The 23951-nt window shown below is 37.1% G+C and overlaps 1 protein-coding gene across 2 annotated transcripts; it reads left to right on the top strand.

The window, feature by feature from the left end:
* Positions 1–23727, top strand: LOC135078709 (aquaporin-11). Of its 2 annotated transcripts, XM_063973255.1 has the most exons (8): positions 1–191; positions 295–399; positions 11473–11656; positions 17203–17325; positions 18005–18156; positions 21087–21225; positions 22488–22589; positions 23016–23727. In XM_063973255.1, exons 2-8 carry the CDS (start codon positions 349–351, stop codon positions 23237–23239), a joined length of 975 nt encoding a protein of 324 aa, XP_063829325.1. In that variant the 5' UTR covers positions 1–191; positions 295–348; the 3' UTR covers positions 23240–23727. The 2 variants fall into 2 exon arrangements, with proteins under 2 accessions (XP_063829325.1, XP_063829326.1); XM_063973256.1 differs by lacking the exon at positions 22488–22589 and having other exon boundaries at positions 3–191.
* The last annotated feature ends 224 nt before the right edge of the window (positions 23728–23951 follow it).

Below are 23951 nucleotides of genomic sequence, written 5' to 3'. Positions count from 1 at the left end.
GACGAGAGCGGTAGTACTGTGCCGTTCGTTTCTATATTAAGACCGCCTCCGCTCGGCCTCGGTTCACGATGCGCGAGCGCACAACGATAGACCACACAATAAAAACCAAACGTAGTACATATTATATTTTTCTCCCGAACTCGAAATTTGAAAACACTTGACAGAATCAACGATTCCAGACCTCTGAAATGGTGAGTTGAAAATAGATGCTCTTGAAAATTTTCGCAGTCTATTTTGGTAGCGATCGCGTAACATGTTGAGTGTTGTTGGTTTAATTGGCGTTTTTGGTTCCAGACTGTGATGTAAAAAGTGAAAATTTAAAATTGGGAACCGGGAAAAGGTGCCAAAATGAAGTTCACACTGGATGTACTGGGGATCTTCCTGAAAGTGGTGGTCAAGGTAAGTTTTTAATGCTACAATAATGTTGAAAGAGTTTGGCAGTCGATTGCGTACGCGCTTGACAGTTGGATCATATTCAGACTTGGATTGAATGAAGAGCACATAAAACTACTAATGTGACAGAAAATAAATTACCGTGTCCATCCAAAATGTTTCGATATTAAGCTAATAATGTAGTTTTCTATGAGTATGTAAGTGGCAGCTAGAGTAAATACTTCAAAGTAGCTACATGTAACCAAATAAATATTATACATTCTATACACGTTATAAAAGATTTAAAATTGAACCTTTCAAACTTTATGTTTTTAACATTTAACAAATTAATATCACACAATACTCTACTATGATTTTATTTAATAAATCTTCATTATTGCTTTAAAATTAAATATGGCTCATAAATTACTATTTAGATTCACACTTTCCTCCAATTTTAAATTAACATTTAAGAAAAAAACTATGATTTTAATTTGGTAAACAGTCCTAAAATATTTGAGTTTCTAAAACCACAAACAAACGTCACAGCTACGAAATAGCCTTCCGCTGTATCTGTCAAGAATACAAATTAGTGGCGGGGACATGATCATTGAGTTTACTCTTCTAATAAATTCAGGCAACAAGAATTACTTAGCGATAAAGTAGTAAGTAGGCTTACGAAGCCATAATAATGTAATTAAAATTAAATTCAAAGTGACTTCTTTAGGATGCATGAGTTGCACCACCTTGTTTTAACAGTGACTTTAGCCATAGCCGGTGTTTTTGTATGGAGTTTGACAGACTTTTGACGTTTGTTAAAGTTAAAGTTATATGGTGCAACCCAGCCGCAGAGCCGATAGACACTTTATTCGTATTGAAGATGTATATCGTTTAAAAAAGTTCGTGTTTTTGTTTTAGCCTTATGTAAAACAAAATAAAATAGAAATTACTTAGTTTAATTTAATATCACGAAAAAAGCCCTAATACAATTTCTTTATGGATTTATTAGATTTTGATGTTGTTCGCATACGATAGTTGTGTACTAGTATTTGTGCACCAGAATTATCCCCTTTTATATCAGTGACCTTTACCCCCTCTTAGACTTATTGACCTTTCTCTACAATAGATTACTATACCTACTCGTACAGCATTTATTCAAAGCTATAAAAAAAATAAGGAAACACTTAATAAGTCCTATTGTATAATTATATTGCCCTCGACCTTTCGATTCTCACATAATATTTCAATTGTTTTAAACTTATTTTCTCACCACTCTATACATATTAGCTGCTGCCTCGTACAGTGAGATGCAAAAAGCATATCGAATTTTCTCACACAAACAGCGTTGGTATAAGTAGTTCTACACTTAACTGTACAATTTTCTTGGCACGTTGCCGCCATATTACTTGCTTCGATTTTCTTTTAAAAGAAAACGGTAGATTATATTGCGCGGGCAGAAGGGTGAAAGGTTGTTTAATTCTACGTTAAATAGAAAAAATAGCTACGCAATGTCCCTTTATTTCGATAAGCTATAAGCTTCTGCCCGCTAAATTCGTCCGCGAGGAATAGCCTTCATTGACAAATGGACGATCAGACACTGAAATAATTTTTCAAATCGGACCAGTAAGTAGTTCCTGAGATTAGCGCGGTCAAACAAAAAACTCTTCAGCTTTATAAATTAGTAAGTATACGAGTACGAGTAGATGTACCTAGACGCACGTCTGGGATGCAAAACGTCTCTTTTGAAAAAACCTTGTCCTGAAGTACTGAAGCACAACTGAAGCAACATTACAAATTATAGTCAAATTATACTCTATATCGATTTTATCAGTCCTGTAGTAAGTCCACAGCGCTTTAGTCACATAATAGCGTCCAATTTGAATGCCAAACGTCTCATTTCCAAAATTCTGGCCCTGAAGACTGAAACACAACTGAACCAACGTTACAAATTATAGCTAGCTCATAAGCTCGATCGAATGTACCAGTCCTGTAAATTCCTGTAGTAAATCCACAGCGCTTTAGCCACTTATCCAGTTGTTTCAATACCAAACTGGTGTCATGTGAGCCGGTCGAAGTTTAAGTTCCAAAGTCATTAGTCGGTCGAAGCGTGCGCTTGCAACTTGACAAGTTTTCTTGCATGCAGGGCTGAACATGAGTACAAGGAAACACATTGCCGTAAATAAATAATTTGACACACCCGTATTCACAAACGATGCTTAAGTGAAGCAGCAAAGTGAACGCACAGCGTTGAATAGAGCTCTGTGATTGGTTCGTGTATGACCTCAGATCATAGAAGGGAATCTGAGTGTGTGACTCTGTGCGTCCACGCGCACTGTGAGACCTCATAATAATGTTTGTGAATACGGGCGGTAAAGTTTTACTAAGAGTACGAGACAACATAATAATATTAGAAAGAAAGAAAGAAATATTTATTACGATGAACATCACTTAGAGAACAAAGAAAGTATACGGAAAAAAGACATAAAGCACATAAATATTACAAGGAAATAAAAATATTTAACCTCGTAATGCCCACGGTCCTACCAGTAGTACCACTAGTAGGACCTTGGGCTGCAACTACTCTCTGCCGTCACGGCTTATTATAGTTCCAAAATACTGGACTGTCCTATCGATGACATTGACAGTGGGGCGCCACCGTCAATACCGGATCGCTGGTTCCGATTTTTGCCATGTTGGAAACCATTTATAGTTGAACGATGGTAGCGCCCCCCTGTCATTGAGTTTGGCGGGACAGTTCAGCGTGGGTCATCTATACTGAGCAGATGCCATTGATGCCTGTTGTTTAGTCATAAGTTGTTATTTTGTTTGTAATAAATACTTTTCTTTCTTTCATTCATTTATTACGTGGACCTAAGGATGCTCTAAAAACATAAATCCTATTTGAAGCTCAATTCATTGGAAAAACTGTAGTTTAACTAGCTCTAAATAGTTTACAAAAACAAAAAAGGATTTAGTATTAAAAGGCTTCTCAAAATACTAAAGGAGGTTTTAAGTTAAATGGAATGCCTTTGCGACGCTTTAACGACATCTAGTGAAAAGCTCGAGCGAGATACGGGACTAATTTCCACCTCTTTTTCCCACCACAATAACCCTGTATAGCTAAGATCTAGATCCAAAGGAAACCCAACCAGTGAAGGTTGAATAGTTTCAGGGGAAACCTTACTATCTTGAAACCGCAATATCTTTAATCAGATATCCGAACGGGATAGCCAGTAACTTTAATGGGTTTCCAAATTGAAACACTGGCAACCCTGTTGAAAGGCATTAAAAACGGATCAGCCCTGATGCAGAGGCGAACTTAAATCCGAAACGAATGCTGCACTTTACACTAACGAATGCTTGCGGCTAAAGTGTTGCCAGTTGCGAACTGGATTGTTTATCACGAGATTTTGGCTTAAGCAGAAGTGACTTAATATTTTTGAGTAATAACGAGTATTATTCGTTATTAGCTACTTTTATGAGAAGCTACTGAGTTGCTATAGTAAACTTTAAAAACCCAATAGCTACGAGTAGTAACAAATAGTAGAGACTCAATTAAATGCGATCAAAGTAATTGTTATGTAAGATACTACTACTTGGGATAGATTTAAAATCTGTTTTTACCTACAACTTCTTCGAGTCTGAGTAGGTAGGTATCTAATTTTGTCCTTACATTTCAATAAATGTAGGTATTTTTTCTCTGAATGCCTAAACTATTGTTTACATTAAAAGCGTCATTAAAACACGTAACGGATATTGGCGGAATCGTAGCAAATGAAATTAATAGAAAAACCCGTGAAATTTTCAAGCTAAATCCATTGGTAAAGGTTGTATTCTTTGCTGGTACTGTTTATAAATATAACTAGTATTTTAAAATGTAGTTCTGCAATTTTATTTTTGGCTCAACGTTTACAGTACAAGGTTAGGAGTAATAGCGTGTAAACCCATCAATTTGATGTATGTGCTGAATGTTTGCGAATGCTTTCAATGGCTGAATGAATTTCGCGATGTTTGCTGCAAACGTTGGCCCCAATGTTGGTCTCATTCTCATGAATGCTACGTCCAACGTGAGGATCTAGAAAACAATATTGTCACGAACGTTGAGACAAGCTATTTTCTAGTCCACACTTTTGACGAGTGGCGTTGGAACCAACATTGGGGCCAACCTGTAGAGCCGGCCTTAGTTTAGTTCATCTATCAAAGCGATGTGTTTGAAACGTCAACGGATTCGATACATTCGTTCCATGGCCTTCAAAAATGGTAATTCATTTGTATTGGGTTTGAATTTGAAAGAATTTGAATTCGGAAATTCACACCAATATCCTCATTAGTCATGCCAAGGCTTAACTACACCCACTTAATGCTACTTCAAATTGACATGCGGATTGAATTCCATAATCGCTTTCAAGGGAAAAACGCGTTTAGGGCCCTCGCCCACGGCGACTTTTTGTAGCGATGCAGTCGCGCTGCTTAGCGCGTTAGTAGCGCGTTGGCATCACTTCTGTAGTGCGTTGCAAATGCGACTAACGCGCGTTAGTAGCGATGCTGTCGCTCATTTACGAAACGCGCGAAAAAAGTCGCCGTGGGCGAGGGCCTTTACTATAACAAGTTAAAATATTTGACCAAAATTGTAATCCTAGTTCAGACAGTTTGCAACTACTCGTCACTAACTTCTACCACAGAATCATAATAAGTACTGCTACTACTAATAACTACTAACACATCCAAAAAGGAAAGATCACGATACATGATCTCCGCTCCAGCTATTTGATAAAACTACATAACAACAAAAGCAGAGGAGCAAAAGTTTTCCCAAAACAGCGTCCTGTTCCCGAGCACACTATCAGCTAAAAACGGGCACCACTCACCTAGGCAAAGGGGTCCATTTGACGGATTTCAATCATGAGATGCAGAGATACCTGCCTTTGGCTAAGTAAAGAGCGTTGTGAAACCAGTGCAGTGAAATATACGGCAGATAGTTCGGAGCGGGACCTTAAATCTGTGAAATTAACCATCTGTGAATTTTATATTGAAAACCTAGTCCTGTGAGTTGAATGTCATTTAAAAGTAGTGTATGTATGTATGTTTATTTTATTAATGTAATAAATATTTGTTCTCAAACAGATCAATAGAGTAATCGGTGTAAGTACCTGTCAGGTAACAATCACAGATGTAACCATCATTACACAGCCACTAAAAGAATACATGTATGTATTTTAAAGAATAGACGATCTACATTCAAGAGCAGATTAGCAATTAGCAACAAACGTAACGTACTAAATCATTAAATCTATTAACTACTAAAAACCAGGCAATACTATGCATCCGGCCCGAGCTTGTGATTCACTGCCAAGAACACTACATTTCTATTCACAGTTGGATAATGTTTTCGTAATCCAATCCGAAGTATTAATCAGTCAGTGAATGCATCTGTGACGTCATCGATTTCAATGTCGATGCGCTGTTGATACGCTGCGCTATTTCAGTCTGGGAGATTGGATTTTTAAACATCCTGAATACAACGTGGGTGGGTTTAGTTCGCTCCAATATACTATATTATGTATCACGATAAGAGTTGGTCATTTGTTTACAAAGTTGGCGAATTAGATATACGAATACTTTAATAGAGCATCTCTGTTGACGCAAGACGTAGGTATAGGTATCATTTGCTGTAATTTTTCAAAAAAACACAAAACAATATAGAGATGAAAATATTAAGTTAGATTTTGTTACTAATTCATTGTATTGGGCTTTTTCTTGGCAAGTAACTTATTTTCTTTCAAGTAAGTAATTGAAAGGAAATGTTGGCGCATTTTCGTGTTAAGAATCATTATTGACAATGATGATGATTCAATTATCAGTTTCCTATAGTGACAATATTTTCTAGCGGTCCAGTCCGCAACACGCGGCCGTGTGTTTACAAAATTTGTGTTTCGTCAACCGTTCAACTACCGAGTAAACATCGTCCTAGACTGAAACTGAATTTGTGAAGCGATGGACGACCCGCTATCGACACGGTATCAAAGAGCTGGCGTGTGCGCTTCACTATTCACTTTTGACATTAGATCTATGTAGAGTGTATACAGACTTTAATAAAAAAGTTAATAATTATGTTACAGAGCGTATCTATGTACGGACAGCACATTAGCTAAATACTGTGTGTTGTTATCTTTATGTATTGCTATTTTTCATTAAAATGTGTTTGTATGTATTTTTTATGAAAAATATTTTTTCCAACTAGAAAACATCTAAATTATTACTCTTGTATAAACACCACTCTTGTAAAGTTTTGGGCTGACACTGTGTTAGAGTGAGAGGTGGACCGACGACATCGTAAAGGTAGCAGGGAAGCGCTGGACGCAGGCCGCTACCAATCGATCAACGTGGAAAGCATTAGGGAAGGCCTATGTTCAGCAGTGGACGTCCTATGGCTGAAATGATGATGATGATGATGATGACTGTGTTAGAGTTGAGGACACTACAAGTGGAGGAAGAAATTATTCCAAACAGATTGTATAATTAATTACACAAAGTCGAGTACTGTGTGGAGATCAAAGTGACATCCAGCATAATAATAATATAATTAATAGCCGACTTCTCAACCGCTAAATAATATTCCTTCTTATAATAATTATTCCTTCCAAGAAACATGTGTAAGTAGGTGATCATAGAACGTTGACATCCCATTCTAAGTAATTGTGCTCTGGAATTCAGTACATGTAGAGATTCCAATTCCCAGTCCATTTCCAAACAGTCCTCTTTCTCTAAATCGATGAAATATACATATATCTCAGAAAATTCAAAATACACGATTATACAATACAGGGTGGAAACGATAAATGATCTTACTCGATAATTTCTAAACCATACAAGATATCGAAACACTGGTCATTGTTTCATCCTGAAAGTGCTTAATGAGCTCTGTCTATCGGTATCATTAATAGGTTACAGAATAAACTGAATCTATCAAAAAATTCAATGTTTCCAGCTTCCATACTAAATGTATGCCAGCCCAAAAAGTTAATATAGTAGGTACCTACTCGTACCTAAGAGTATAGAGCAACTCGTACTACCTATAAACAATACACTTATCTCCAATCCGAATCGCTATAGACCTGCCGTAACATACGAGTATGTTTAAACTTACAATTTAGGGTGCCGCAAAAACCGTTTAACTATCATTAGAGGCGTAATCTACAGGCCCTTTGTGCAAAAACGTTTATGACTCAGATAAATACGAGTATGTAGGTACCTACCTAGTTACTGTCTGTGTAATTACGCGTTTAAGGTTAACGAGGTGGTTGGAGCCTTAAACTTTGCATTGTTTTTGTAAATTGATGGTACCTATACCACGGTGTAACAAAGACTGACGTAATAATGTGGCACTAGCATTTTGCCACAGATTTGGTAGTGTGATTTTCGGTCTACAAGGTCATGAATTTGTCTTTTTTGCACTATTTCACTATCTCTTATCTTACTTTTTTTTAGATTCCTAGGACTTGTTTCGTGCTGAAGTCAGATTGAAGAAAATCTGATAAGATTGTAATGATAAAAATTTTTTTTTCAACTGTTACACAATAGTAATAAAAAAATTAACTTGACTTAGGCTGAGTTGCACCACTTGTCTTACTTTAACTTTGACAAACGTCAAAAATCTGACAAACTCCATACAATAAGCACCGGTTATAGTTATTGTCACGGTTAAAATAAGGTGGTGTAACTCAGCCTTAATGTAATAATCAAACTGCAATGATTTAAAAGTTAAGCTACTTTTTAGTGTGTTTCCAAACATAGATAGTGAAGGGAATTTTATTTCCCTTGTGTTGTGGCATCAAAAGTCACCAGTAAGTTTATTCAATTTTTCCCAAAGTAACTGCAGTATGAATCCAAGAAATAATTATCCACAGTTACTACTCATAACTTGAAGTCTAGAAGAAACTCGTTTTGTTATGATCCCGAAGGTTTTTCACTTACAAAGACAAAAGTTTCAAGTCAAAGACAATTTTCTTCAAGTGAAATAGTCACTTGAAATGCTGCCCAACTATACCGAGTAGCATGGAAAAGATTTTACATTTAAAATATTATAGACTAGGGATTATCGATATATCGATGTTTAACGATTAGGTTGACAAAAACATAAAAAGAGAACTCAGGGTCGTTGTTTTTTCCTGAAAATTAACACTAAGAATTTTCCTGAAACTAAAGGTATTTGTTGTAATTCATAATCACATTTTTGTAAATGTTAGACCACATTTACAAAAATGTGATGATTATGAAGAAACATTGAGGAGTGAAACAAAATCAACAAATACCTTTACTTAGTATCAGGAAAATTCTTAGTGTTCATTTTATGTTAATCAAAAAAAGATAATCACGAAATCACAGAGAAACGCACTATTTAAAACTGTTTCTCTGTCTCTTACAATCTTTATGATTAAGTAGTTGTAAAAGTGTACTTTTAAATTGAGGTTAAAAATGATTTTTTTTTATCTAACACAACACAACTTTGTTAGATGTCCTTTGTTGGCAGCTTATTGTGAACTTAACTTTTTGATAGAGCTAAAATTATAGTTATCGATGTTTTACGACACAGCCCATCCCTATCTTCTTTGTCTCGAGTTCGATCCTGTTTAAATCGGAAACATTTTTACTAAAACTCTTTTAAAATATTCAGAGTCCGATTCTAAAGGATAATAGTCACGTCTCTCAAACAAACTGCGTTCCTGGAATCGACAACCGGTTCCAGAACAATCTGGAATATAGGGACGCAAACTGGAATCTTAATGGTATGGAATAAAAACGTGCATTGCCAATTTAAACACTTCTTGTGAGCTGTAACTTCCAGTGTCAGACAAATATAGTCCACGCCGAATTTTCTTACAAATAAAACTGGAGATACAGTCAGCGTCAAATAATTCGTGTGACCAAAAAGGTGACAACACAACCCTATTTCAGTTGTAACAAAGACGTTGTTGCGAACTTTTTGGCTACTTTGGGTGTCACAAACTATTTGTTGCTGACTGTACGATCTTCTCTCTCTTCTCTAGTAAAAGGGTAAACCTATCTTTGAAAATTAATAATGTTGATGGACTCGGAATGATTATGTAAGTCAGCACAGAAATTATAATTTAATTATTTTTGGACTCTAAAATAATAACCGTAAGGTTCAAAATATTATCAAAGGCTAGTAATATTTCTAGACGAGAGTAAACAAACCGACTCTATTCGTAAATGCTTTTTAGAAATTCATAGCAAATATAAATGCCAATTTGCATAGAAAAATGTAACGTTGTTTACAAGTCTTAGCTGTCGAAACCCCAGATTGCAATGGCCACAGAGAAATAGATGATAGAAGGCCCAAGCCTTCTAGGCCAAGGCATTGGCTTGTCTAGAGAAAGGCGCACAAAATCATGCGATTACATACTTAAATTGGTTTAACTATTTTTTATTTCAAACAGCTGTCTCTACCTGTGTTTTCTGGAAGTGATCGCTTCTTAGCGAAAAATTGTAGCGTTCCATTTATTTTTCCTTTTTTCTAATTTATTGTCAGTTTGTGTGAGTGCAATGAATGCTAGAGAGTGCACTTAGGACGATATGGATGTTTTTAATAACAATAAGAATGAAGAAAACATAATCTAGACTGAATGCTCTGCTTAGTTAGCATAATACTTATTATTTATCGACAGATCATTAGTCTTTAATGCAGAAGCACTTCCCTCTCTACCTCCCAGATCGGCAGAGCATTTGGCCTACAGTGGCATAAGGAGGTTTAGTAATAGAGCTAGGTGAAGCCTGGTCCGTGAGCACGTAGAATTTTGTCCAATGACCCCAAGCTACCCATCCTTATCGCTCGCGCGTAATTATGTTGCTGTCGCGCTCGCACACTCACTGCGGGCGCCCGTCGCACAGTCGCGACAAAATCATTAGACAAAATTCAACGTCCTCACGGACCAGGATTTAGTTGGAACAACTATAATTTAATAATGATGAAGTCACGGTAGCCGTGTGGTGACGGCAGAGTAGAATACATTTGTCACCAACCCCTACTCTTCCCGCGGGTGTCGTAAGAGGCGACTTAGGGACTACACATCAAACAGAGAATGGGCAGCAGTGCTCTCTGAAAAACATCAATCTTTTAAACTGCGATCTCCAACCCACCTGCCAAGCGTGGAGATTATGGCAAAACCCTCCACTATAGTGGAGGAGGCTCATAGTCCAGCAGTGGACTGTAAACGGCTGTTGATGATGACGGTAGCCGAACGGTGAAGGGGTCGGACTGGCCGACTCGTGATCCGGGGAACGCGGGTTCAGTCCCCGCCGCCGCTCGACTATTGTGGTGAGCTCACTCGTGACACAAGCATATTTAGCTTAGTACGAGGGGCTAACGGGACCATTAGTAATTAGTGTAATAACAAATTACTAATAATTTAAAAAAAAACGGCCCTACTAAACCCACTTCTGCTGTACTCACCTATACCCTGATATTCCAGGAGTTACGACCGTGTTTATTCAAGTTTATTTCAGTGCCCCGTCATGTTTACCCATTCCTAAATGAAAAACGGTTTACCTGATCTATTCGTATAGAAGAAAACATTTGCTTTGGAATATTGCATGAGGATTTTTTTGCAATATGAAAAGCTAACTTTTATATTTTTTTGCGATCTGTTGTTCTAAGGTCAAATCTACAAATTTTATTTAGAATTATTTTTTTAGATAAGACTCGTTCATCGTATGACTGAATTGGTATTGGTATTAAAAACATTATATAACTTCTATACTAATTAATTACTCAGTATATTAGTTAAATGTACTCCACCCGCTGCCACTTACGTTTAGCAATTCTCCGAGCTGTGATTATTTACTTTGGTTATCTTAAGGATCTCCTCATTTCTGGAGCTTTCCTTCACTTTGATGATATGATGCCGTCTTCTTCTTCTTGTCGTATCGACAACAAATCTACACAGTGCCAGCCCTAAACTCCGCTACAAAAGTGGCGTTGTCAGTAGCCTTCATTAAATCTTCCTGCGTACAGTTGAATGAGATGAGGCCATAATAAATAAATTAAGCCAAATTAAACTAAATAATATTTTATCATTTCAGGTAAACAAAGTGACATTCGCCCCCCTAGTGGTATCGACGCTATTTATCCTCTTAACATCTCTGCTCGCGCACTGCGCGCGAAGACTAGTGCAGAAGGTCATCAAGGAACCTTTTATAAAGCTACTTCTAGAAGAATGTATAGCCGCTGCAGAACTATGCGGGTGCTGCTTTGAACTAATTATTGGTGAGTTAAAAGTTAAAATGATATTTGCGTTAGTTAACCTACACATACTTAGGTTGAGTTGCCCCACCTAACTTTGAGCGTAACTATAATATAACCGGTAACCGGTGATAACCGGTGTTTTTGTCTGGAGTTTGACAGATTTTTGGCGTTTGTCAAAGTTAAAGTAAGATGACGACGCCGCCCGCCGCCGCGCCGCCACCGCGCCATCAAAGTATAATTTCGCCGGCGGCGCGGCGGCGGCGCGGTGGCGGGCTTCACGCGGCGCGTATAAACAGTGCAAAGGCGCGGGGGCGGCGCGGCGGCGGCGTCGTGTGCAGGAGCGCTTAAAGTACCAAGAAAATCTACGTAAAGAAGTAACGAAAATAGTAAATAAATGCTTCGGACTACTTTCAAAGAGCATAGTTACATACTATATTAGATCAATGGAATAAGCCATGTCACACGAGCAACTCGTAAAGTCTGATTCGATTCCAAGGTTGGCAAGACACGTAGACAAAATTCTCTTACAACCGAATGGTAAGAATGTCTTATAAAGTATGTCATTAAAATTTTGTGTAGGTAGTAAGGATAAGTTGTGAAAAAATGAAATACCAACCCAATTGAATCACGAGAATAAATAAATAATTAAATATCCTTGGACATTTTACACTACGCTTCTAGTCCCAAACTAAACTTGAACTAAGCTTGTACTATGGACACTAGACAACGGATATAAACTTAAACATACTTAAATACTATTTTTTTTGTAAATAATACATTGATAGTTAGTTTTTATCCCAGTTTTTGAAACAGGTAAGCGCGTAATATAAAGTTTTACTGTGACAGACAAAATTTTAAGCCGCGGTCAAAAGCTAGTACCATATGAAAACAGGTATCACAATGCATTAAAGCATGAAACTCCAAACAACTATACATATTGTAGTCTAACCTGCCTCAGTTTCAGTATGCATTATCCCCTGTAACTCAATTTCCTAGTGCCTGAATATTTTTTATGAAAAACTGTTTCCCTGCAGCCTCCAAAGCCTTTTAAGTTTATTTTTCAGGCCCGATAACCGTGTTTTATTGAAGCCACCACTGAAACCATTAGTTGATTGTGTGTACCTACCCTAAAGCTAATGGTGCATCCACATGAATAACTTTTTGTGGAATTTCGAAGTATGATCATTAAACTTTTTAACTGTCTAGACGTTTGGAAATATGATAACGTTAAAGTAACTTTTTATAACTTTTGCGGCCACTTATTTTACCAATTTAAAATTTTACTCACCGTGTTCATTAATAATTAAACTTAGCATTTTATTCATGCGGTATGTCTGTCAGTGTCATCGTAACTCCGAAATGGATGAACCGATTTTAATATAGTTTTCTTTATCTGAAAGCTGATTTAATACAGTAGGACTAAACTAAAATCTCTCTTCAAGAAAATTACTTCAGTCGTTTGAATGTCATCTTTTTCGGTATAATAGTTTCGCCGAGAGAGAGATAGAGAGATTGTTCTATCTTACCCCATGTTCCCCTTGCACTTTCATAGTCTATTTTGCCTTATTTGACCCTTGCCCATGCATTGTCTATTTTGCCTTATTTGACCCTTGCCCATGCATTGTCTATTTTGCCTCAAGTGACCCTTGCCCATGCATTGTCTATTTTGCCTCAAGTGACCCTTGCCCATGCATTGTCTATTTTGCCCCATGTATCCCTTGCCCCTGCATAGTCTATTTTGCCCCATATGACCCTTGCCCCTGCATAGTCTACTTTGCAAATGACATATTTTTAGCGCAATACTTTTGCTGCGAGAAATACATACATCTATTCTCCCCATGTGTTATATGTTCCCCGTGTGACCCTGCCCCTGCACAGCTTAGCATGGAGCCAGGCTCCCGGGACAAGCATCTCATCTACATATTTGACGCTATCATGAGGAGCCAAGAGCAGGGCTGACGAGCTCTGAACCACCAACGCCATCTGGCCGTGGTTTTGAATAGTTCAGATACATTTGAATAAACGCAGTGCTTAGCATGTTGTTCCCCAAAAAATCACGAAAGATATAATGTTCCTCTTTAATAGTAGGTATAGTTGTACCCACCTGAGGCACTAAATATACCATTGAACATAATAATTGTAACCTAAAGAATGCATTTATAATTATTGAGTGAACTGTAACTACCTACATCAGTGGCGGATTTACAAATTTGCCGCTAGTAGGCCATTCAATTTTTGCCGCCCCTACCTACTGACTTTTGAAATTCAATACGTTAGTTTAAGCCCGTTATTAGTATGATCAGGCTTATTCATCTCCGCGAGTTTACATCGAAAACAAAACACGCACGATGGCCCACCTACAGGATACTATTCGACAAGGCCTCACATACGAGCGAACATTGACTCACGCACGCGTATTCTTGTGTATGATGGAAGAAAATGGTGTACTAAATACTGTGTAGTACTTAACTGCCTAAATAATAATAAAACACAGAATGTACTTTTTAAGTTGCCTCAAGACACAGAGGTAAATAAGTAGTTAATATTATTCATGATAATTCATGCTAAATCATGTATTTCCTCCGCCATTTTCCGCAGTTTGGCACCTCACGTCACATCATTTTACCGAAGTCGGCCCTATAGCTTCGGCGCAGTGCCGATCACTGACGTTTGTCAACAAAATGGTGCTTGACTCTTGAGACAGGCTAAATTACACCATTTTGCTAATGACATTGAGCATACATTTTTTTAAATACCTTCGCGAAGTAAAACTTCTGTACGTAGTACTTATTATTATTCTGTGGTATGATTGTGAACTTACTTAATGATATTTTTGTCAGTTACTAGATTATTATTGCATCCCGCTATGTACTGAAGAGTTTAATGTTGACCTAAAAACAGCAGCATTGTACTAATCATAAGGTGGGGAAAGGCATGACTTAAAAATACCTACACTATAATATGAACACAGACAAAATAATGTGTGGTCAGTAAACATTGTTATTTGTTAAATATTTTTATTGCACTTAACAGTTTAAAAACAATGCAAACAATTTCTATTAAAATATAACATGTTAACAATACAGTTAATGGTGACAGACAATGAGATCAAATAAGTTTTACATTATTTTCTTGCGAGAATTTAAATTTGCAAAATCATTAATTATCGTCGTATGAAATCTTTTTCATAAGTTCTGACTCTATGCACAAAAGAGATAAAGCATTAAGCTTTTGATTTTTGGCGTCGAACCTTAGACCAGGCATACGGCTAGGCAACGTAGTCGTGCAGGAGGATACAAGGAAGAGGGGCAGCCACCGTAGGTAACACAGAGTCGTTCAGGAGAGTGCCAGGAAGAGGTGCAGCAACCGCAGTTAAGGAACGGCTGGGACGAACAAGGATAGGCACATCAAGCTCGTAAGCCTTGATAGGGTTACACTGGTTGAGGCGCTCCTTTTCAAGACTTGGAAGCCTGCGGGTAACGAGCCATTGGACGTGGAGAGGGTCATTAATTATACACATATTTTCTACTTTGCCGAACATTTGCACGAGAACGGTTTGTTCTAAACATATGAATTTGGTCTTATTTAATGCAAGATTTAATGCCCTTGAACCGTCAAGAAGACCACTTTTCGATAGGGTAAGTCCTTTACGCGGTATAACCGGAAAACCGAAAAAGCGCCCCTTTCGGGGGCCCCCACCACTTAAGCACAACTCCGTCGAAGTCAAAAACCTAGGAGAGTCTTTATGGGCAACTAATGAAGCCATTAAAGCACTAAAATCTTTAGTAGGAATTATTTCCGATTTAATTCATTTTTGTGTTTAATTCTACTGGCCTATTACAATATTTTAAAATTCATGATCACATAAGTACCTAAGTATACAGGTGTCCCGTAAATCAACGTCAAGCTGGAACTGGGTGTTGAGGCAAGTTGTGCTGGTTATCAGAAAATATAAAAAAAATAATCTATGTGGCATATTTTCAAAAAAATAGGCATTTAAAAAAAATCAAAAAAATCTACTCCCCGGTGACGGTCTTTTTACTCCTTTTGCCACAAATCTTCACTTTTTCCAAAAAAATTTTTTGTTTTGTAATCCTGAATAATGCTTCTCTAAATTGTGATCAAAGTTACAAAAATATCAAAATAAAAATTTTGCCTAGTTTAAACTGTCTGTACTGATAAATTTTGTACTACGCGACTTTGGCAAGTAACGTCACAATTTGGCGCATTTAGTAAGTATTCCGAAATGGTATAACACGTCTTGGTAAATTATTGCTGCAATTTTCGACAATTTTTGTTTATTGGAAATAATCCCGTTTTTAACTTTATCTACCTTGGTTAAAAAATATTATTCTAATGTGCCCAAAATTCAAGTTTCCAGCTTAAGTGAGGTGGAGAAGCCAAGATTTTACCAAGTGTTATATGTACTATTAATTTAGCTATTTTTTCTGTAAAAAAAAATAGCTAAATTTGCCGCCCCTCTAAATCTGCCGCCCTAGGCACTGGCCTACTTGGCCTATTGGTAAATCCGCCACTGCATCTTACTGGGAAGTTTAGCGAGTAAATGATTTTTGAGAACTTTATTGAGGAAACAGCCGTGTGGCTATGTTTCCTAGGAGTGTTCCTAGGCCGATTTTTCCTGGTAACAGACCATAAGTTTTACAACAATTTAGATATTAGAAACTAAAAGAAGTATCCATAAGGTTAAGATAAAATTGAACTGTAGAGTAGGTAGTACTACATACTTGTACTTAATTCGTTATTCTAGTACATTAATCCATTCAAACTGACTTCAAAACACCCTAAATTCAATCTCAATCTGTTAATTACTCCAACAAACAATCCAATCAATGAAATCTTAATTCCTTCTAATAGATTTTGCTTCACTACTTTAAGATCTTGAAAGCCAAGATGGGGGGTGAGTTCGTAAAGTTTTTAAGCGCTGCACAGCGGTGTCTGATAGCATTTTACAGCTTATCTGTTGAGTTAAGTTCAGGTTTAAAGTTTTCTTACTCAGCTCCCAGTTGTATGAATATATTTTGCATTTACTTTGTAGAGTTTTTATGACGTAACCATTCACTTAATTTAAATAACTATACTTAGTTGACACATTGGACTCTATAGTCTGGTCTCTTGTATTTTTTAACATCATTTATTACCTACTTATCTAGATGTTTTCGGTGATCAAACCTTCGACGGTTAAAAAATTTATCAAAATTACCAATTCTACCACTTTGAAATTTATTCTAAATCGACTGCATTAAAATTACAACCAATAGGTAGGTTAACCATTAGGTAATGTATTGTTACTGAAGTTAGTATTTAGTTGAACAAAGTTCTGGAACGAAGGGCACGTATGGGCCACGTGCAGCATGGGATGTCCACCCACAAGGTGGACAATGGACCACATAAAGGTTGCAGTTGCAAACGCTGAAGCCGCCCTATATGGAAATCATTGGGGAAGGCTTCTATGTTTAGCAGTGGGCGTCCTACAGCTGTAATGATGATATTATGATGATGATGATGATAATAACTACGAGTACTTATTTACATTTGATATTTTTCAGTTGCGGACAACTTCGGTGTCGGGACATACGCGATCTTCCTTTTCGCGCTCACGATCTGGTGGTCGCTCAACTGGGGCGACGCCACTGCCTGTCCTTACACCCACATCGAGGATGTTATTGAAGGTACTTGAAAATTTTTAAGAGTTTGAAAATTATAAATAACTTGAAAAAATCACTGTCTAAGGCGGGAATTTAACCCACAAACTTTCCCTTGCCGGGCGACTGCTCTTTCAACTGAGCTACTTAGGCAATGGATGAAACCGTCGAAATTTTCATGTGTAATACGCTGTTACGGCCAGCGTTTGTTTCATCAATGTTGGGTATACCTACCCTTAACTTCTAATAGCCCTATAAACCTAGCCTGTAGGTAGATTTCGCTCATGGCTGAGACGGAATTGGTCAGCATGATGAGTTATACAACTAATTCTCAACATTATCTATCTCGACGTAGCTGAATTTTCATCAGGGTCAACCAACTAAGTTGAAAATGTCGAAATGAAATCACTTGACCAGTATTTAGCAAGAAGGACTGATAGGGATCAGTAGCCACGAGGTTACGGTATAATTGTAAAATAGGACCACCATCACTCTTCCCGTAAATGTCGTGAAAGTCGACTACGTGACAAATATTATGACATTCCGCCTCCCAAACCCATCTGGCAAGTGTGAGGAGTGGAGAAAACATCCTCCGTTCACCTCTGGTAAAATAAATAGGGACGTGTAGGCAGTGGAAGCTAAATCCTGATCCTAAGGCTTGATGATAATGATAATGTCCTAATACCCAGTATATTTAATCAACCAGGCAAAGGCGACGTTCGCAAAGCATTACTCAAGACATGGGCTGAGCTGACCGGTGGTCTATTGGTGTTCAAGTACGTGCAGATGTACTGGGCCCTCGAGATCTCCGACACACATAAGGACAAAGCTTTCGAAGACTGCAAGGCTGATTTGCAGGTCAGTACAGTAGTTTGACATTTGTGTGTGAGGCTATAAAGATTTTGTATAACATCAATTTAATGTTTTGTAACCAAATATTTTCTAAGATCATGTTAATTTAAAAGAAAAACAACTGCGCCTACTTCTGATTACAAGTATCTCTATCTGATTAATCGTTTGGAATATTTTGATAGTAAGCAACTAAAATGCATGTGCTCTAACTCAATCCAATGTGCGTGTTTTGTCTTAAAATAATACTGTTAAAATATCAAAATTCAATTAAATCTCCACTAGCAAACAGTGCGACTCCATGAGGACGTAATTGCTGTAACCATTACATTCCCAACCACAAATCTATAAAAGCGATTGACTGACTGACTGACTGACTCACTCACTCATAACGATATCTCAGAAACTATAAGTGCCAGGATTCTCAAATTTTGTATGGGGGTTCCTTTTAGAACATGGTGCTCACTCACTAAGACGGAATTTTGCAAAATTCAACCCCTAAGGAAGTAACCCCCGTTGGGTTGAAGCTTGGAAGTTTCTACGCGTACGAAGTCGCGGGCGGCCGCTAGTACAGATAAAGAATAGAGTTTGTAAAGATTCAGTGGACCAAAAAAACGCGTATCATAAATTAAAATCGCTTGATAAATTTTATCTCCAACACATGCTTCAAACGAGTTCGAAATCCCCTTTGTCCGTTTTTATTAGCTCAGTCCCTTTCACTAGCAAAATTATCAAAGTGTACTTTAAATAGAAGTCGGAATTCGAGCTTCGGGACGAGCTTTCATTACGAACTTCGGGGCTAAGTCATGCTTTCTTTAAGTGGCGAAACTCTTAGGACAATCGTCTGTTGAAATAAGATATTAAATTCTATTGAGTGTACATTAACGTCGAAGTTTCTGCCGCAGATAAGAAACCAATTATTTCGAGATGAATTCAGTAAATCGGATCAGACTTTAATGGAAACGAGATCGTATGATGAGTGATCGGTACCTATACTAACGTTCTCTTGTGAGCGTATATAGTAGGTACTAGCGGCCGCCCGCGACTTCGTACGCGTGGATCCCGTTTTACCCCCTTCATCTATCTTACGCGGTTTAGATTTTTTCATACAAATGTTTTTTCCCGCTAACTCCCGTTACCGTGGGAATTTTGCAACATCCTGTTGTAACTAAGCTTTGAGTTTACTAAGGTACCCGCATGCCAAATTTCAAGCGTTTAACTTAAGCGGTTTAGATTTTTCATATAAATGTATTTTCCCGCTAACTCCCGTTCCCGTGGGAATTTTGCAATATCCTGTTGTAACTAAGCTTTAAGTTTACTAAGGTACCTGCATGCCAAATTTCAAGCGTCTAACTTAAGCAGTTTAGATTTTTCATACAAAAGGATTTTCCCGCTAATTCCCGTGCCCGTGGGAATTCCTAAGTATCCTATAACCTGCCCAGGAGTACGAAGAATAATTGTACCAAGTTTCGTTAAAATCCGTCAAGTAGTTTTTGTTTCTATAAGGAACATACAGACAGACAGACAGACAGACAGACAGACAGACAGACAGACAGACAAAAATTTTACTGATTGCATTTTTGGCATCAGTATCGATCACTAATCACCCCCTGATAGTTATTTTGAAAATATATTTCATGTACAGAATTGACCTCTCTACAGATTTATTATAAGTATAGATAGAGTTTGTGGATGCTCCATATAATACGTGGACTGAATCTATACTTACTAATATTATAAATGCGAAAGTAACTCTGTCTGTCTGTCTCTCTTTCACGCCAAAATCACTGAACCGAATTTTGATGAAATTTGGCATAGAGATAGTTTGGGTCCCGGGAAAGGACATAGGATAGTTTTTATCCCGGTTTTTGAAACAGGGACGCGCGCGATAAAGTTTTTCTGTGACAGACAAAATTCCACGCAGGCGAAGCCGCGGGCGGAAAGCTGGTTATTTCATATTCCTAGATACATCAGTCTGATTAGGCCACGTGAGGCTAGTTTAGGGCTAATAAAGGCTAATTTAATCTAGCACTTAATTTGATCTCAGTGGTTACAACTGTTAAAGAATATTGAACTATGAGAGCCACTGGTTAAATTATAAATGTTTCTAACATTTTCAAAGTAAGATTCTTATTCAAGCATGATTTAAAGCTTTTATTGCAATTTAATTATTTTGTCAATTTTCGAGGCTTTCTATTCCCCAATGTAAATATCAACTTAAGTGTCGTTTCACATACCGAACTAAGATCCCATGAGAACTACTTTCTGAAAAATTGACTAGTGTGCATTTTTAATCAAGTTTGTGTGTTTTGCTGATTGCTGTTTCTGAGACTAACATTGCACCTTAATCCAAATCTAGGTCATCAAGATCTAGGTTTGAACAAGGGGTGCCACAGTAAATGTCCTCTCCAGACAAGGCGGCGTTTCTTTGAATGCACGCACTAGAGTCCGTTAGGGCACATGCATTTATTGTTATAATACCATTACAACAAAATAAAACACTAATAAAATGTACGAGAACTAACAACGTTCGGAAAACGCTAGTGACATAGCGTACGAAGAAGAGTCTCTATATTAGTCAGGCTGAGTTGCATCTTACTAATAACTTTGACAAATGCCAAAAGTCTATCAATCTCCATACAAAAGCACCGGTCATTGTTATTGTTACGGTTAAAATAAGGTGGTGCAACTCAGCCTTAGTTATTTCGAGTTTTTATTATAAAACTTAAACGTATGACACTACTAAAATGATATTCATAATTCAATCCAGGACTGGCCAAAAGGACAGGGTTATGAGTGTAGTCTCGAGCCTCCATTGCTTCTGGTAGAATATAGGTCTTGCTCCTGTTGTAACAGAGACTAAAAGACCTGATGATGATGATAATGATGCCGTTGATGATGATGACGAAGATAGTAATGATGATGATGATACATTTCAGGTGCCAGTGCTCTACGGCGCTGTCGTCGAAGGTGTGGCTACATGCATGTGTCGGCTAGCTTCGAAGGCGCTGGGAGACCTCAACCCCCGCTTCGCAACCGCCATAGATTCCTTCATTGGAACCTCCTTGGTGGTGGCTGGTGAGAATTCTTTATTCTTAGTTTAAAAACGTGGTGTGCATGCGCCCTAAGTAAAAAGTTTTCCATTAGGTAGGCCGTGATGACAGCTACCTTTTGAATTCCCCCAATAAATGATTCCAACAATTTTAACAGAAAAAAATATTTGATAATTTGAATATTTGACGCAAAGAAATTGCTGTTTAACATTCATGTACTTTTACAGAACAAACAGGTTGTATAGGTACCTAAAAACGTACGTAAAAGCAAAAATATCCCTTAAAAACACATTTTTGACGTTTTATACGAAGAAATTTCTGTGCCATTCGAAAATACATTTAGAAACTTCGCTATTTCAGAGAAACCAGAGTTTAAAAAAGTCACCAATGATACTAAAACAATTTCTGTTCTTTCAATTTACTTAGTTGAGAATGCAAAGAGGATTAAAGAAATAATTGTTTGGCTCAGTGTTAGCTCGTAAGCGGTATATTATGTAACTTTTTCTGGGGCATCTACTTAAATTAGTGCTCTTATAAAAGCTTGTACAGAAGGTTCTTGCTTTTAATTGTAAAAAAGGAAGAAAAGTTTATACTATAGCACTGTAGTACTTTGTTTTAATTTACAGTACATAATAAGGGTACAGCTCGGTTTAAGTGGTAGTTAAATAGAAACAATAACCGCACTAACAATTCTAAGGAATTAAAAAAATACTGCCATCACAACTAAAGAAGTTACGTAATTAAACTAGGTATATTAATTTTGTACTTTCTGGCAATTTTAGTGTAAAGTTGCAAAAATAGAGCTCGTAGCACATTACTTATTTGCTTACAAATTATCATAACTAACAACACAAAAACTTTGCTATAAACTATTATTTATCTGAAGGTGAAATGTATATCATTCATAAGACCAAAATTAGTTTTTGAATTTACTCGTACATTTTTCAGATTACGCTTTCACTGCTCATTTTTCGATGAAGTTTATTCATTGCGTGTTTGCTTATTTATTTAGTTTACTTGCTGTATATTTCGCCTCTAGGTATTCACACATTTAACATTACCTTTACCAAAGACTTCTAATAATAATAATGTACTACCAGAAAGGCTGTTCTGAACTCAGATATTCCTAAAGAACAATAAAAGAACTTGATGTGTGGTCTAGAAAACTTGCTAACTGGCACCCACGCGCTGTCTGTTTTTTTATAAGAACAGTTTGTCTAGTATACTTAGAAGTCTTTGGTTATCACATCACATTCACATGTCTCACACGCGGGTTCACTGTTGCAGGGGTCCTCACTAGGCACAAGGTATTCGTCTACCGATATCAGGACAATAGTGCCAATGCGGACCTAAGTGTGTCGATCTTTTGCAAAGTCCATTTAGGAAAAGGTACATCGTTATGTAAACATTAAATGTCAACTAACAGAACTGCTATCAAACATGCATGGTCACGCATTAAACAACATGCATCGCTCTCGTGCAATGTTCATCAAATACGCTCTTTTTACACAGCTTTTTGTTTTGCAGGGAATATTGTGCAAAATTATGTATTTGATCTGCATTTTCATTACATCTCAAACTGTACAGTATAGATTGTTCAAGTGAATAAAATTTACTTTCATGCATTAATGACCGTCGTTAGAAACACATTGCAAATTCATCTCGATAACGTAGAACTCATTCTGTATTTAATATAGTTGTAGGTATTATAATGTTCCTCAATGATCATCAAGTCAAGTAAATTGAACAATAAATCATCCATATACATTCTAAAAATTTTACAACTTCATATTCATTTTTTGAATTCTGTTACAGCGTTTGACTACTCCGGGGGGTATTTCAACCCAGTGCTCGCCACGTCGCTGAAAGCTGGCTGCGAGGGTCACACCATGTTAGAGCATGCAGTCGTTTACTGGATAGGGGCATGTGCAGGATCCATCCTGTCAGTTTATATGTACAAACTTCCAGTAGTCCAGAAATTCATTAAGGGCCCAAGCGAAGCTAACGGTGACAGCATCTGGGCTGACAAGGAGGATTAATATTTCTCAACGCTTTTTAAGATTTTCTTACATATTCCACTTTCTTGTGTAGTCTATTGAACTGTCTGAAATTAGTTTTGATATCGAAAAATTACCCATTAAAATCATAATTTGGAATTTTGACTAAACAAAATCTTAAGATTCCCGAGGACTACAAAGAATATTAAAATAATAATAATGCTACAAAGTGATACCTTATTCTAGTCAATTATAATAATAAAAGCTTGTTCAACGAGATCCATATAAATAACTTTGTATTCGAGTGAAAATTCCTGGAGAGAGTCATAGAAAATAGTAATGTAACTGTTTGTAACCAGTGTAACATTCTAATTCATAAAAAATAAGTTCATTCATTGTATATGTCGAAGAAACCTAATTTTTATCATTTTTATATTTTTCTGTTGAATCTTATACCTACATGTGTTCTAAAAATATAATAAGTGCTACGTTCTCCCGTTGTAAATAAATAAATTGTTTTATTTATTGAACTGTTTAATTTATGAGACCAATAGCTCTCAATAATGTAAAGTGTATCCCAGTTTGAAATTGCAATATTTTCCGTCCTTCAACATTAAACGCTTACCACACGGTGTAAAACGATAAAATCCCATTAGCCTGTAAAAGCAACAAAACGCAGAGGGCAGCACCGGCGAGCGGGTTTCAATTAAACCGCGGCAGGTCGCTGACGACCTAATCAGTGGTACTCAAAGTG

This window comes from Ostrinia nubilalis, chromosome 15 (genome assembly GCF_963855985.1).
Source record: "Ostrinia nubilalis chromosome 15, ilOstNubi1.1, whole genome shotgun sequence".
Lineage (NCBI taxonomy): Eukaryota > Metazoa > Arthropoda > Insecta > Lepidoptera > Crambidae > Ostrinia > Ostrinia nubilalis.
This window is presented reverse-complemented; position numbering and strand designations above follow the sequence as displayed.

Excerpts from the sequence above, each read along its gene's own strand:
- LOC135078709 (XM_063973255.1), top strand. The coding sequence starts at position 349 with ATGAAGTTCACACTGGATGTACTGGGGATCTTCCTGAAAGTGGTGGTC. Across the intron at positions 400-11,472 it reads TCCTGAAAGTGGTGGTCAAG|GTAAACAAAGTGACATTCGC; the intron begins GTAAGTTTTTAA and ends TTATCATTTCAG. Across the intron at positions 21,226-22,487 it reads AACCTCCTTGGTGGTGGCTG|GGGTCCTCACTAGGCACAAG; the intron begins GTGAGAATTCTT and ends TCACTGTTGCAG.